At 45.4% G+C, this 17,469-nt stretch overlaps 1 protein-coding gene across 2 annotated transcripts in view; it reads left to right on the forward strand.

Annotated features, from left to right (window-relative positions):
- Window positions 1–17,469, forward strand: part of MASP1 (MBL associated serine protease 1) — a 322,051-nt gene that overhangs the window by 194,411 nt on the left and 110,171 nt on the right. Inside the window, exons 10-11 of one of the 2 annotated variants that reach the window (XM_085635901.1) lie at window positions 2,176–2,250; window positions 11,406–13,098. In XM_085635901.1, coding sequence (XP_085492027.1) covers window positions 2,176–2,250; window positions 11,406–12,262 — 932 coding nt within the window. In that variant the 3' untranslated portion in view covers window positions 12,263–13,098. Of the gene's footprint in view, window positions 1–2,175; window positions 2,251–11,405; window positions 13,099–17,469 lie in introns of those variants that run through there. The other variant, XM_085635902.1, reaches the window with a different exon arrangement.

Consider the following 17,469-nt stretch of genomic DNA (forward strand, 5'->3'; position numbering starts at 1 on the left):
GAGTGAGGGGACTCTAGAAAAACAAGTGTTTTTCCAGGAATAATTAGTATAGGACTCTACCAATTTTAGAGTACCTAATCCAAGGTAGGTTTTTATTGGGATCCTTGTGGATTCTATTGGTGGACATATCATAGTAGGAGGCCAAAAGCCTACCTCCCTATCCTCCAACTCCCTTCTCTTAACTTAATCAAGGAAGTTAACAATGTAGAAAAGGAAGTTAACAGTGTAAAAGTGAGAAAGACCCTGTGTAGTAAAACTATAACCCCCACGAGAAGATTACAATGTAGCAATGAGTTCGGGCCCGTGTGGTAACACAGGAAGTTAACAATATAACATCAAGACATGTTCTTCAAAGTAATAGTGTAGCTTACAAGGGTGGCTCCTCTGCTAAAGCGGGGGGGGAGGGGCGTCGCCCCACTGCTCGCAGAGCAGAAAAAAATAAAATGATAATAACTTTGTTATTATTATTTTATGTTTCTTTGCCGCTGGGCTGGGTTAGGCCAGGCGGGGCTGGTATCGCAGGGGGAGGAGTGATTCGAACACTCTAAGTGTGCATGACTGCTTGGTCTGCCATCTCGGGCCGGCCAAAGAGTCATGCCCACTTTGCCTATTCGACCCCAGGTGATGCACAGCCTGGTGAGGAACATGCACAGGCTCCTTGTCCAGTCTGAGTGCCAAACATGGTGCTCAGACCAATCACAACGCTGCATTTTAGCATAGTGATTGGCTATGGGGAGCCTGGGTGCTTCCTGGATCAGACCTCACCAAGAAGAGCGGCAACGCAATGGAGAGACAGCGGCCGTTTTGAAGGTAAGTGGGTTTTTTTTCAAACCCCCCCACCCTGCCGTCCCCATTCTCTGCCAGCCACCACTGGTTGCACAGGAAGTTAGCAATGACCTGTGCTCTTGAAAATAATAGTGCAACATTGAAATATGTTCTTAAAAAAGCCTGTGTAGCAGCTGGGTCCGGCACGGGGTACACTGAAAGTTTTAGACACCCCCAAACGTTTGACCTTAATCAGAATGCCCACATTCGCCATATCGGATCGCTGCAGTGTGTCCCCATGTTAAACCACCCCCCAATGCATCAAACATCAGAAATACAAGTTATTAAGTAAAAGGACCCACTCAATAACTGAGTTCTAGATCAATAAAAGTTAAAAGGGTTTATTACAAAAAATTAAAAAATAAGCTATACGTGAAGGCTCTCGAAGAAAGGACAATACAGAAAAAAATGCAAATTCAAAACTTATTTTAAGTTCTAAGTGCCCAGCAAAATCGGGAGAGTAGTGGACTCTATCCCTAGCAGAACAGGAAAGTCTTTCCAGCTCATCCCCCAAATCGGTGTTTTTTACCTATTACTTTCACATATTGAATTCCAGAAACTGCAGAATTACTGTGGTGTGAGCATAGTATCATTTCATCAGCAAATCAGAACACGTGAAAATGAAGCGTCATGTTGCCTTAATACCTAAGCACTAGCCACCTACATAAAGGATTCTTTAGCACCCTCTCAGCTAATGGTGTCCGGAGAGGCTAGAACGAAACTAGATACATCCACTAGAGCGTGTTCTAGGAATGAGTGAGCCCCGGTAAACCGGGGGAAGGGCCTTGAGAAAGGTACGGGCCGTGACTGGACCGGATAAAGGTCACTGAGAGCAGAATAAACAAGAACAGTGGAAATAAACGAGTACAGCTCAGCTTGACCTTGTGCTGTAGACATTTCAAGCAGAGACTGGGTAGGGAGAGAGAGAACACGAGTGACAGGGGTGACTCCATTGTAGAAAGGATGAGGCTTGGACATAAATTGTGACCTACTTAACACACTTCAGGAAACCGCGCTTCTACACATCATAGAGAATTTGTTTAAAACAATTGAAAAGACCAGTAGTACAACACCAACGTATAGATGCACAAGCGAGTGTGAAAATGCATTGTGCATGTAGTTAATGATGCAAAATAAATATAAAAAACTCTCCTGCACGTGTCTTGGTGTGTAGGTTTGTGAATGACGTCAGCATTGACACCTGTCGTTCTTTTCAGTGTATTAAAGGTGCTCTAGCTGAATTGTTGTACTTTTCAAGTGTTCTGACTGGAGTGAGTGTAAACATAAAATACTTTTCTTACCAGCATACGTTTATTTGTGTGTATGTGACCTTTACGCCCCTCCCCTTAGGTGCCTACACCTGTGACGCAAGCGGCGTATGGAAGAACGCGGAGCTGGGATCCACCATTCCAACATGTCAGCCAGGTACATGAGCACTTCTCAGAAGCAGACCTTGAGGTGTCTCGGATATTTACCCCATGCTCTTGCCTCATGCGGTGAAGGGATGCGGGGGGGTTGGGAAGGCGAGCACAAGCTGGCCAGAGGGTGGGCGGGGCTGAGACAGGCACAGGGAGGAGCCTAAAATCGAAACCAACCTAGCAGTTAAGCTGTGAGACTTCATAAGAGGGGAGGGGTGGGTCAAAGATGGAGTTACGAGGTAAGGTGACCAGTGACAAACTGGAGTGCGCATAAGAAGACGAAAGTGCCTCCACTTTGAGTTAGAGACATGCAAACAAGTGAGACATCTGCTAAGTGAGGAAGGCGTGGGCATTTCCAAGCAAGCATTAGCATTTAAGTGTGCATATAACATTGTGTAATGATATGTTATCTGTTACGTTGTATGGTAAGTTATGCATATATTTTGCCTTTTTTACGTGCCAGCATGGCACAGAGATGCTTTCAGTACTCTCTGAGATGCGTCCTGTGCACATACCGGTAGATTCCTGGGGGGCTGGAGTCATAGGTGCTTATTTCTGAAGGGCCAACCGCTCTACGCTCGACCCAGGGTTGTTATCGTAAGTCCATACCTCCATTGCTACCTCCATTCCTTTCTATGGGAGGGTGGCTGGTCACTGTGGGGTTGGACTTACTCCAGCACTGAGCAGGAGTGCATTTGATTCTTTGGGTCCGTTTTGGCTGCAGTAACATCAAATGTGGAGTTTGTTTATAGCAATGGGTTTACTTTTATTTTTTTTAATTTATTTTACAGAGTTTTATATAGCGCGAACTTGACCCGAATTGGGTATCAGAGCTCTTTACAGGAGCCCCAGTTTCGTTACACAAGGACACATTCATTTTTGTTAGGCACAGGGAGATTACGTGATTTGCCCAGAATCACAGGATGTTGAGCGTCGTTGCCGGGACTCAAACCCGGTTCCCCAGCTTCGATGTCGCCGCTCTAGCCATAAGGCTACATCCTCTCCCCTACTCTTTTGTAGGTGGGTGTCTCTCGCTCCCCAAAACCCTACTTAGCCCTACCTGAACCCCTCCCATTTAATAGTATGTTCCTTTTTTCAGGCCCTCCCCCTGGGCCCTCCCACAGTTAGTACTAAGTAGTAAACTTACAAGTGTGAGGATCCCCCTAGAGAAGACCGGAGAGGGGGAGATTTACAATTCTATGTTTGTGAATTGCATTTTGTAGTAACTAAATAGTCCTACTGTAGCCGTACTTTACGTACTATAACATGCAGTTTCGTATCAGGCCCTGGGTGTGTTACGTGAGCACCAATGGCATGACGCATGTGCTGCGTTGGATCGATGGACGTGTTCTGGCTGATGATTTTTAGGTGTGGTGGGTCCTGCTGGCAAGTGTTTTGAGAGCGAATTGATAGCCAATTACAAGGCAAATCTCAGCTTTGCTTCTGGCTTGTGTCCAACCATCTGTCTACATTCTTTCTGAAGAGATCTGGTCATTTCAATGTGCTGATGGCTGCAAGGAATGTTCTACGGAAGAGAAAATATGTAGACCTTCCATGACAAGGTGGAGCCTGGTGTATCCATCACAGCAGTGATCTGCATTGCCAAAGTATCACAAGTGAACAACATCCCACCATGTCTTGTGTTATGTTTTGTTATGTTGATTTGTATAGCTCACTAATCACCCGAGAGGGTATCCAGGCGCTTGAGCCGCGGGGGCGCATCTCGGCTTCAGACACTGCTGCCTGAGGAGGTGTGCCTGAGAATGGAAGGAAAGATCCAAGCGCAAGCTTGACATGAAAGGGGTGACCCAGTCGTTTTTACAAAGCCATCTACACTCCCAGTACAACCCTTGCAAGCAATGGTAAAGCCAATAGGACTGGCTTTTATTTTTATTTTTATTGCAGTGCCTCCTCATTGACTGGCTATTTTGTTTGTGTTATTATATGGATTGTTGAGTGGGTGAATGAGAAAATGAATTAAAGAATGAACGAACAGAGATTTCACCTGTTGAAACTCGGTAGAATGGGCAAGAAAATAGGGAATTCCCATGAGAGTGATACTTCCGATTCCGGTGTGTGTGCCTGCTGTGTCTACGTGTCGGCATCTGTGTGTTGTCCTTGTGCATGGCTGCCTGGATCTCTGCGGCTGCACCGGACATCAATCAATCAATCAATCAAGCATTTGTAAAGCGCAGCACGTCACTGGTGGGGGTCTCGAGGCTCTGTCATCTCTCTGTCTGGTACGTCTCTTTCTTTACTCATGCTCAGACCTTGATTCCTCACAATGTTTGCTGCCTCTCTGTCACTTCTACCTCCCCTGCCTGCCTCTTGCTTCATCCTTGCTGACCGGAATCCGAGGTTCCTCTTCCGCTCGCCCGTCACTTTGGTGAAGAACGTTGGACGCTGCACTCCCTCATACGCTGGCGTACTCGCTTGGCTCAACCCACACCTTATTTTACGTGCTTTGACTCTGGTACTTACCATTTTCTACTCGTTGCCCCTCCTGGGATTGATTCTCCCTTCTACAGCCGGGATGGAATTACAACCGGCGGAGTGATTTATCATTCCTGCCCTCTTTGTCCATTAGCCCTGAAGAAGTTGTGGGTTCAAACCCTGACAAAACACGTGTTATTCCTTCATACGCTGGCGTACTCGCTTGTCTTACCCCGCATCACACTTTGTGTGCTTTGACTCTGGTACTTACCGTATTCTACTCGTTGCGCCTCCTGGGAATGATCTACCCTTCCACAGCTGGGGCGGAATTACAACAGGCGGAGTGATTTATTATTACTGCCCTCTTTGTCCATTAGCCCTGAAGAAGTCGTAGGGTTCACACCCTGACGAAACACGTGTTGGCTGGGCATTTGATCACCGGTTAAATCCACAAAGAAAGAAACTACGCCATCTGATCATTGTTTTATTGATTTCTTTGTTCATTACATACAGTAATTTATACTGCTGATACCTTAAACGTGTGCACAGGTCATCTGTTAATCTAACATTGGATTCATACATCTTGTTTCTCATTCCCTCACTTATTCCCCCATTTTCACCTCTTGTTCCCTCGAGAGCATTCAGGAGGCTTGAAAGCAGCATAATGTCTACACCGGCAAACTAGATAAGATGTCTTGGTCTGTGTCCTTGGACGACTGCATGCTCGTGGTCTGTGTGCATGGATCCCTGTGTCTCTGTGTCTAAGGGGCCTGTTTATCTGTTGATCTGTGTGTGCCAGTTGTATGTGTGATCTGTCAATGTAAATATGTTTTTTTTTCTTTTTTATGGTTTAAAAAATGTTTTGGGATTTTAGGAACAATATAACATTACAGTTCAGTCACTTGTCCCGTACCCCTCCCCCTATACAAGGGGAGAGATGTGAGTCACACCGTGTGCAAATAAATATAAATCCATACATGACATTGGATCACTTAGACAACATAATTGGTACTATTAATCAATATACTATATATATATATATATATCCGCCAAAATGCTGGTACGATTTTGAATTGTGCATGTAAATTGACTATGTACATTCATGTGAAACCGAGTGTACATTAGTACAAATTACATCGTACCTGCATTTGGAGGTTCTAAGATGGCCGCCATCTATGTTGATGTGTGTTCCATATGAATTGGCAGAACATATATGACACCGGTGTGTATATGATATGGGAGGGTAGTTAACCATTTGGTTAAATACCCTGCAGTTTTTTTTCGATGCATTAAATGCAAGGTAACTGTAACAAACTGAAAGATGTCTGCCACAGAAGTTTGAAATACTAGATTCACTACTGTTTTAGTCCTTTTTCTAGGTTTTGTAGTTTCTATGTAAACAAGTTTGCATTGGCACAGTGTGTGATCAAGACTGTTCGCAGTCGAAACGCGTAACTGGGAATACATTTCATCTGCTAAGCATATTCCCCTTGAGTGTGCGCTTTCCTTCAGCTGCGTGCATATATATATAGAAATACATATGTGTGCATATATATACATATATATGCATATATTTATGTGTATCTATATGTGTATATATGTATATATATATATTTTTTTTTTCCCTATGTTGGTGTTAAAGTGGGCGTGCGTCCACTAGACAGAGTCCACCCCACTGGCTTCAGTGGAGCTTGTTAGTAACTCTGGACCGGGATGCTGGCGGGGTAGAGATCTCCTGTGTTTAATAATTGCTCGATAAGGCAGGGCCAGCCCCTGGGATTCTCCAGTAATGAGCAGCGGAAGCTGCTGGAGGCTGCTGTAACATAAACACTTCTCTCCCAGTGTGTATGCTAACCCTGGGTCCCTGACTCCTGCTCCGAGAGCAGCAGACATGGCTCCTTTTCCCATGGCCACCAGACTTACAGCAGGAAGTATTCATGGGCTAGAGTTGATGTGGAGGGACAAGAATTGGCAGAAGTATGTTTTTGAGGGACAAAAGGGGGGATGAGAGAGAGATTTAGATATCTCAAGAGTGTAATATAGCAGAAGAAGAAGATCAGGAAGAGAAGGCATAAAAAAAAAAAACCAACTGTAGAAGAGTGGTCCATACGTTGAAGTGCTCATGGGTATATATATGCAGCAACAGTGGAGGGGTGACATGGAAGTGTGAGAGAGACATGTCAGTACCCCTGGGGTACGAGGGAGAGGCGAGATACGAGGCGACAATTAAAAAACTCCAATCTAAGAGGGACGAGGGAGATGTTTGATGAATTACCTCATGTGTATAACACCAGGAGATCCGAGAGGGACCGTAAGAACTATTGGGGTGTAAAAACAGCAGATGAGGGTGCGGAGAGATTTGAGACGTGTTTACTGACCTCCCCCACGCAAACCGGAGCAGAAGGACAAGGGAGGTATCTGAGAGAGACATTAAAATACTAGAGGGAGATGAATACAGAGAAATACAAAAGTGAGAGGGGAGAGGAGGGATAAGACAGGGGATTTAAAAACCCCAATAGGTTGAATTGGGGCCTTTGTTTTAGGGGTGAGGATGGGCTGGCTTACTACTGTGCTCTAAGCTGTCTTCACTTAGCGGGCGCGCCTACATATTTTAATGCTGTTATGTCTGTTCATCTTTTTAAGACATGCTAATAATGATTTTTTTTTTTTTACTAAGTGATATCGATATTTTAATCTGTGCTTTTATGGTCCTGTTTTGACGGAATAAAGATTTTATTTACTGGCTGACTGGAGCAGAGGACGGCAGGGGAGATACAAGGGAGATTTCAATGTTTCAGAAGGATAAATACACCCTGTATTTCATGCAGGGCTACAATGTGTGAAGAGGGGGCCCGGGGAGGGATGGTGATCACAGGAGACTGGCTGCAGCGGGGAGGGGAAGCGGGTCAGAGGAATGAGAGACATGGGGGGAGGGGAGCACAAGAACAGGTGCCAGGGGGAAGGGGGTATAGGGAAATGAGTCCTAAAGAGGGAGGCACCAAGGACAACTGGGGGACAAAGGGTAGGAGGAATGGTGCCATGGGGGAGTGGGGCACACGTACATGTACATTGACTGGGGGTGAGTGCTTGCATTATTCAACACGCCATCATCCCCTTTGGTTTTGCTTTGTTCGCCCTAAGTTGGCATGCTATGCCCAGACGTGGGTCCCGTGCTCACTTTGCCACTGGATTCAAGCTAGCCTGGCTGATGACGGCTGATTAGCCAGAAACCGGTCCCAGGATGCTTGTTTCCGGTCCAGGGAAGACATGGCTTGGCAGTTCGGGCTGGACTGTTCCCATGAGGCACAGGGTCAGACATATTTGCATATGGCCATGGCTGAACTGGGGTGGCGGAGTGAGCTAAAGAATGATGATGGATTAAACCCAGATTAGTTGACTGGGGGTGAGTGCTTGCAATGTTCAACACTCCGTCCATCATCCCCTTTGGTTTTGCTTTGCACACGTACATAGCCATGTGGAACGAGGGGCCAAGGAAAAGGGTACCACGGGCAGACGGAGAATCAGGAAATGGGTACTATAAGGAAATGCCTGTTTTTGCTTGATCGCCTCAAAAGTTTGTGACTGATGCTGCTGGTTTTTCGACTCTGAGAGTGCACAAGGCCTACCAACCAGCCCTCAGTGTCGTTGCTCTAATCCTTTCCAAGGTGTATATTGAATTGGCTACCTCTAATCAGCATTAATTAAGCTACTTATGAGTCGCTAGTATGTAGTACCAAAGGTACCCATGACCTGCAAGTTAAAGTGTCCACCCACTGATTGTGCCACCCTGACTGTGACAAAGTACAACATGGCTCCCAGCCGGCCACTGTAGCCCAGAGGAGCAATTTTAAACTGCTATTTGGACTTTGCCATTTAATCCAATGGCAAAGCCCATTTTTCCCTGAATAATATATTCTAAACCACTAAGGAGGGCCTATCGAGCCTTACGGGAGGAAGCTGTATATCATTGGGTAGGGCACATACATCTATATGTCCTAACAGTAAAAACCCCAAACTTTTGTTTTTACTCTGGAAAGGCTACTAGCCCCATTGGCAAGTACAGAGTTACCAGCTGCATCCCAGCCTTGATAACTTCCGAACCAGACTACTAAAATAGGTACTTCAAGATATCAAATTATTCATAGCATTAAACCTGACTTGATGCCTGAGTCAAATGTAATGTCACTTTTAAGGAAAAGCAACTTTAGAAACTTGCCAGAGTGTGCCCAGTTTTTCCAGTAGTCATTCACAGATGTTGGCCACCAGACAGCCTTCTGCCCTCCTGGGGCGGAGTGCAAATGACTTCCAAGCACATGAACAATAGAGGCCTGCCGCAGGGGGAGGTGTTACATCCCACTCTCAGGAAGCCACACAGAGTGCTGGCCCAAAATGGCAACCACATTCCAGAGGGGGTGCCACTTTGTTCAGGAAAATAGGCTGGCTTCCGGGAACAGAAAGGGGAGACCAGTTGCTAAACCATTTTTTTCCCCTGGGCGTGTAACTCGTGGGGTGCTCATGCCAAAGAACACTACTTCTGTCTTATCTTTGTTGAGCCTGACACAGTTGGCTTTCATCCAGTTAGCTACTTCAGTCATGCAGGCGGTGAACTTGTTTCTTGTCATGAGGAAGGCACAGGGAGTGACTGTTTTTATGGAGCACTAGAGTGCTAATAATGGCCTTGGCAGAGTGGACATTGAGATGTGGAGGTGTGTGTGGTCAGTGATCGAGTGTTAGTGGTTGCATGTGGTGTTAAGGTCAAAAAGCAGAAAAACTATTTTTCCCACCAAAACTGATAACTGCAAGGCTGTTGCACTGGATGCTTATAGGCAGCAATTTCCTTTCTGCTCCCAAAAATAGACTCTGGGTACCACCAGACACTGTCACCCTAGTCACTTCTCTTCCATAAGGACTCCTTAGCACATAGCACAACACACGGCTGCCAGCTCCCTCCTACCTCCCTGGTTTCCTGGAGAATTGGTGGCCATTGCAGCTTGCTGAACAGAAGAGCAAGAAAGCTCATGAACACAGTCCGTATGAGAAGCCAAGAACCTCCAAATTCTTACCCTATTGCTCCAAAACCTTTAGAGGTCCCCTGATGGCTCTTTACACAAAAAATCCCTGAAATTGTGATGAGAATGAAAATGAAACCTTCAGCACCATCGGTCTGAACCACCAAACTAAAGAAGACTTGGTCCACGTCCACAGACACGTCAGGTAAAATCTCCGGAAGTATGAATACCCTATGCATGACCAATGGCACCAAAATCAAATTAAATCACTTCACCGTCAAAAAGAATCACCAATTTCTTCCAATGATCAATGGAAATTCAATTCAACAGCTGATTTGCATGGGGAAAATCACATTGCTATATGTTTGTTGGTATAAATTTGGATTTCAAATCAATTTCTTGAAAGTAATGACCTTGAAAATGTACTGATATTTGTTTTCACTGTAATGTCTGGAGCAGACACCGCAAACGAGGTTTTTATGGCTAGACCTGGACACAGGGGTCCACTCTCTCAGCCCCTCAACTGTGAAAAGGACTATGATTTGCACGAGTCTTCAGAACTCCCCACTTTCACCCTCTGAACTCAAATTGATGCTCATCTGTATCAAGAGATTCCAAGCTACATAAAATGGGGGATCATGGGCCTGCCTAAATTCCAGAGCCTTGGCAACACCAAATAGGAGAGGCATATTTACGGTCTAATGGTTTTGATGATTTGGCTAGATATCAGTGAGGTGCATTTCTGGTTGAATATTCTTTGGAAATATATAGACACATTATTTCCTGAAGAATGTCAGTTGAGCCTATTATTATGTCAATTAAGTGTTCATCGAACAGTTTGGGTTTCTAGCTTGCTGTCTTTGTAGAACTTGCTCTAGAACTGAACTACCATGGGTTATTATGCAGACTAAAGATGCGAAAAAAAAGGGATCAAACCCTCACCCTTATGATATTCAAATTTTTACCAATGCAATAATGGGTTGCGTTGCCTAAACTCACACACCACTCTGGAATGCAAGTATATTAGACCACCTAGGTCAACTTATCTCATTCTCAAAAAAAGAACATGAATATCAGAGTACCTAGATATAAGGGTGTCTTCTTAGCATTAAATGGAGGAATAAAAAGCCGTTGACACAATGGAGTGCTCAGAGGGTTAATGCACTTATTGTTAGAAGACCAAGCCATGGACTCGCATGCTTGCTCACCAATACAGTGTGTTGGAGGTCAATGCTATGAGAATCAGTTAGAAGGGTAAGAGAGACATCTGTTATCTGCAGAATTGTGGGATTATTGTCAAAGAGGCCTTATGATGGAAGGAGTAGAAGTCTTACTCATAGAGAAATGTGTAAGTGTTTGATGTCCAGACAACAGTTCTCCTATTCTACTTGTAATTCCACTGCGCTCATGCCCTCTCAATCATTCATTATTTAGCTATCATGCCCAATAGCACTCAGACGACCCATCGGGAAGGGACGAATGGTTATTTCAGATAGCCGAAGCCACAATGAATGCCTATGCAGACTTGTAAAGGGGGGTTGCCAAATCTGAGGTCCGACTAATGTAATCAATAATAATCAGCCATGTTCAAATAAATACTTAAGTACCCGGGTGATTTGCTGTGATCAATAATTCCTGATTGATTGATTGAGGTACCTGCTTAGTGTTTGCCAGCATGAATTGATTTTATTAACGTGTCTTCTTTTCTTTGTCTTGACAGTGTGTGGTCAGCCGACCCGCCCTCTGCCAGGTGTGATTAAACGTATCATAGGTGGAAGGAACGCCGAGCCTGGTTACTTTCCATGGCAGGTTCTCATTGTGGTGGAAGATCTCTCCAGAGTGCCAGAAGAGAAGTGGTTTGGGGGAGGAGCTCTTTTATCTCCATCTTGGGTTCTGACAGCGGCTCATGTCCTACGTTCCCAGCGCCGAGACAGCACGGTGATCCCTGTCTCGAAGGAGCATGTCACCGTCTACTTGGGACTGCATGATGTGCGCAATAAGATGGACGCAGTCAACAGGACAGTGGAGAGAATCATCTTACATGATGACTTTGATCCTAAAATTTATAATCATGACATAGCACTGGTTAAGTTAAAGGATAAAGTTACCCTGAGCATGTACGTTTTGCCGCTCTGTCTCCCCCAGCTGGACCATGAAATGGAAGGGCCTCTTCCCAACACTCTTGGCCTTGTTGCTGGTTGGGGCATCTCCAACCCCAATGTCACTGTTGATGAAGTCATCAGCTCTGGGATGAGGACGCTCTCTGACATTCTTCAGTACGTCAAGTTACCTGTCGTGCTGCATGCCGAGTGCAAGACCAGTTATGAATCTCGCTCGGGAAATTACAGTGTGACCGAGAACATGTTCTGTGCTGGGTTCTACGAGGGTGGAAAGGACACATGCTTGGGGGACAGTGGCGGTGCCTTTATCATGCAGGACCCAGATACCAACCGTTGGGTTGTGCAGGGGCTGGTCTCCTGGGGAGGACCTGAAGAATGTGCAAGCAAACAAGTCTATGGTGTTTACACAAAAGTGTCAAACTACGTGGAATGGTTGGAAGATAAACTGAGAACATAAACTTGTCTCTACAGGCAACCACGTCTACACTAGCTACTCTCCATGCATTGGCATATTACCAGACACTCTACAGGCAATGAAATATTATCAAATACTCGGCAAAGGCAAGATAAGTAAATAATCTGTGTATTTGATAGCCATATGTACGGTACAAGGGTGGCATATTGTCAAGTCTCTACAATAGCATCTGCCAGAATTGACAAATCATCAGGAAATATGCAAGCGGTGACATCTCAGATGCTATGAAACCAGAAAGATTTCATCAGTTGTTGGTAATGGCTTAGCAGGCACTTTAAGGAGCAACCGATCTATCTACAAAGGATTGCAGGACTTCAGGCAACCGTTGAACTATCAGATAACCAGCAAACATGTTGACATATTGGCCATTCTCTCAATGATGCATCTTCACACACTCCAAACAACTATTGCTCAACATGATTTGACCTGTGATCTGATATTTAACAAGGATTGTAGGATATCTGACCACAGGAGACTCTCCGACATGCTTTCCGTCAGCAAATCGCCCATAGTGAGGGTGCTGCTTCACTGGTTCTTCCTCTCTCTACTCCTTGTGTGTTATTTTGGTCGACTGACCCTTCGTGGAACCTTCTGGCTTGTACCAGGACTGGTGGCATGACCATGGGCGAGTCATTAACTGAAACTCCTTCAGTCTCCACACCATGCCTGATTATTTTTTTTACGGGGGTGGATTCTCTCTCTGCTCCCCATTTTCTTCTTTCTTTTTTGGGGTCCCATTCATACCCACCCCCTTCAACTTGCCCTCGCTCTTTTTTGTTTGTTAGTACTTTTTTATTCTATTCCTGCCCCATCCATGCTGTTTCATCCTGTGGCGAAGTGCAGGCAGGAAATTATCCATCGGCAAGCATGATGCACAGGCAAGGCCGCATACCCTTAACAAGTGTTGACATATTTTAATACTTAGCAAGTATTGACATATCATCACGTACACAAATAGGATTGAGATATCATCAGTACTCAACAACCATTGATGTATCATTGGAGATTGTAAAACATTGATGAACTGCCGGATACGTCACAGACACTGAAACATAATCTGATACTCAAAAGAGGTCATAATACCAGATACTGAACAGGTGTTAAAATATTACCAGACCCTCAACAAGGGTTGACCTATCATTGGAGATTGTAAAAGAATTGATATATCATCAGATTTTTCACATATGTTGACATATCATCAGATACTCTACAAGCGTTGACAAATCATATACTCTAAAAGAATGACTATTGCCAGACAATCTGGAAGCATTGGCCATTCTCCATTTACCCTATGGGTAATGAAATATCAGATAACCTGTGAGGTGTGACATTCAGAATTCTGTTCAACATATGGCATTCCATTGGAAGCCCTGCACTTTGTACCATTTCATCAGAACAGCAACTCTTCAAGAGCTGGAGTGTCTGCAGACCTGCAGAAACTCCAGAAAGGCTGAGGTATTGGTAGATCTGCATTATTGGATGCTCTCCTATCCGTGATATATCAGGCACTCATTGACTAGTGACATCTGAGATAGTCATTAGACAGTAAAAACATGATTTTATCAATTCTCATTGTTCTTGGCATGAGACCACATTACCAGAATTAATCGTCAGGGTTGCTGAGCTCAGGGAGTCTATCAGCATAACTAATGGCTTGATTCAGTGTTTTGCCGTAGGGCTTATTCCTTCGCAAATGCATCAGAGTACCCTCTCCACCAAACCCTCAGTCTAACAGCCTCAGTTAGAGTCAGGCAGGGCATAAACATTCTGTTGACCGAGCCCATTGATTCCGCCAACGGAATTCTTACTTGGACGGCACAATGGGAAGCGGGCTGTCAGAGGAAGGACTTTACATTGTCCGCCCTATTGACGGTGTATAACTTTTTTTGTATGTCTGTCACCACCAGAAAGAACCTGCTCATAAGGGACAAGAAAAAAACAATGTTGGCCCCCACATTCTGAGCGAGAAAGCTCTCAGGTTGTGGGGGGTCATTATTTCTATTTAATTTTCAAAAACAAACCAGATTTTGGAGTTTGTTTTTGAAAAGCAGAACCTTTGAAAAGTTTGATGGCCAGCCATCATGGGTAATGGTACCAACCATCAAACGTTTTGTAAATTGACAGAAAGCACCTTAACAGCGGGTCCTGTCAATGTAAACAGTTGTCCACAGGACTGGTGTACAACTCTAAATTTGTGGGTAAGGTCCCTCAGGATGGCAGAGATGTGGTCCTCTGCTATCCTGTTGGATTTAACTCCATCTGTCAAACTATAAATCAGACCTTAAGACAGGATGCAGACTTCCTCCCAGGTATGGATTCCAAGAGTATGCTGAATGCATGTCTTACAGCGGATACCTTCACTTCATTGTTAGGTTTTTAGGATTTTTGTCTGTTCAGAGTGAAGCCTCAGTAGTTGCATCAGTGGAACACGTGCCCCTCATTAATATCTCCAGAATACCACCACCGTAACATTAAAGCCAGTTTGTGGACTTTACTGCAACTCCTAGTTTTTGCAAATGTACCATGGCTCTCAATATTGGTACCACATGTCAGCGCACACATGTATGAGCTCTGAAACTGCTGGATTCTATGAACAAATGGTGCCCCTCTAGCCTGCTCATAGTGTACCCACTGGTACCATAATGAAACATGATAGAGTTCAGTGTCACAAAAAGGAACACAACTTGTTCTCAGGTTATTGTGTCTGATGAGTTAGGGCTCAACCTGCCTAGGGGTTAATGCTATTGGAGCATTAAACTGAGATGTGGCCGTACATAACTCAGGACCAACAGGCGTCTCTCGGTCCACTGCGGGCCAGCCATGCCTCAACACCCCATTCATATCTATCAACTTAATTGGATGACATCAGCTGAGGTGGCACTAAAGTGGTGGATGTCCAGTGTGCCAGCCCCTTGCTTCCCTTACCTCGTTTACAGGTGTGAGAACCACTGCTTCCAAAGAAGAGCTGCAGTTGGCCCCCTGTCACAAACCACTGACCCCTGGGCCCCTGCCTGCCTTCAACACACACACAGAGTGCCTCCACTGCCCTAAACACTTTGCATCCACCCCTGGTCCTCTGAATGAGTCTTATGTGTTGAAGACCTTCTGTTCTCTTTGTTGACGTCTATATGCGACGTGTGTGGATTGCTCAAGGTTGTGATTTCACTGCTATAGACTTTGGAAATTATTTAGAGTTTGGCGGAGAGGGTGCACCATCGCAAATGTGACAGAGTACTATCTCCTCAATTCCTGGATCTGTCCACCTCATTTAGAGTCGGGCAGAGCACAAGGTTTCTGTCAACAGAGCCCCCCATTGGCTTCAGTTACAGAAAGCTTCCCCTGATAGCCTGACAGAGTAGAGGCCGTCAGAGGAAGGGTGGACGGTGTAAAGCCCTTTTTTCCTGTCCATCACCCAGAAAAAAAGAAATAATGTTTCAAATCCTGGGAGAAAACTCTCACGGGTGAGAGAAATAATTTCTTTTTTTTCAGAAGCTAACTCCTGCTTTTGGTATTTGTTCTGGAAAAAACAAAAACAGATAAAGGTTTGGTGAACAGCTATCAAAACAGATGGTGGCCAGCCAACCAGTCTTATTTTAACTTGAAGGCAACTGCCATGGCAGCGGTTCCTTTCAAGGGACAGAGATGGTGCTGGCTGGCAGGGCTGGGCTGCTAGGCTTGCGTTCATCGCTATATTTCACAGACGGAGTACTGTTCGTATGGTGGATTTAATGTCTTCCGCAGTGACAGCCGTGACTTTTACTAGGGAGGTGGGGGTGGGGGCCACACAAGCACACATACACACTCATGCATTCACAACACTCCCAAATGTGCATCATACCTACCTGCACAGCTCTGCCTCTGAGATCCCAGGAGAGATGGGTCTGCTGGCTTTCCTCATTGGTTGACCTTAGGTCAGCCAATGAGAGAAGGCAGCAGTCCCTCCCTGGTCAGTGAGACTGCTGATCCCACCCCACTCTGTAATGAGGTGTCAGTGATTGACACTCGGCCATGAGCACTTTAGGGCTTAGAACTGAATTTTCCAGGACCGAGGCAGCAGAGATGCTCCCCTTCTCACAAGGGGGAGGGCCTTGAGGTGCTTTTCCAGGCTGAAGAGGTCACGCCCACAGGATCTGTGACATTTTCAGCCCGGCAAAATTCAGCTCAGGCAGCCTGGAGCCTGCACATTTAGCACATGTCTAGCTCCTGCCTGCCAGACCTAAAAATAAAGTCTGTCTGTCAGGCTGACCTTCGCTCAGCCTGACAGACATTCTTTATAGTGGCCAAAAGGAGAGGGGGCGTGGCCCCTCAGCCCATTAGGACAGGCTGCAGCTGATCCTCCGCCATTCTTGCAAACTCTCCACCATCTGGCAAACTATAATTCAGGCCCTTTGAATCCTCACACCTTTTCACTGTACATCTGGCCTCCTGCTGGATGACCACACACTATGTTTAGACACACCTGGGTATCCGCGAGGATCGTTTGGCCGAAAGTGCAGTGGGAGCACTTGTGGTGAAACAGTATTACCAGACGACCATCATGTCTTCCCATCAGGTCAGGAATGGCTTTGTTTTGCACAGAAACAGTCCCTGAAATTCGGGGCTTATGCCTGCAAAAAACATAAATGGCTCCCATGTTTAAGTTTTTTCCTAGTCCGTGGGCCATCGCAAAATTCCCTGTGTGCGTCCCCCATTCTTAGCACGGGTGACTGGCCATAGAAACTCTGCTTTGGGTTTTCCTAGCAAAGTTGGGTGGGCCTTCCAATGCAGTAAATATGGCCGCCCTGTGGCAGATGGGACCACCACCGATGATCGACTACTGGCGAGCTCTAAATGGAATGCGGCAACCACAGTTTGTTGACTTCCAGAGACTCCATAGGTTGATGGCTACAGACCTTCTAGTGAGTCTCCCTCTATGACCCTGAGTCTGAGAGTGGAGGAGAATTAGTTTGCACCAGGATTGAAATCCTGTGGTGTTGCCTTCTCTCAACAGAGTTTGGAAGGTCAAAGCTCCTGATATTAATTGGGGATAAATGTGCAATAAAAAACAGGAAAACATGCAGATTAAGGTGCGGTTAAAAAACGGATTTTGCATGTTATGCCTCATTTTACTCTTCAAAACTCAGAATAGGAGGTATTTACCACACACAGTAAAAGCTTCCACCGGGAGATTGGAATATACGAGGTGCAGT

This window comes from Triturus cristatus, chromosome 11 (genome assembly GCF_964204655.1).
Source record: "Triturus cristatus chromosome 11, aTriCri1.1, whole genome shotgun sequence".
Lineage (NCBI taxonomy): Eukaryota > Metazoa > Chordata > Amphibia > Caudata > Salamandridae > Triturus > Triturus cristatus.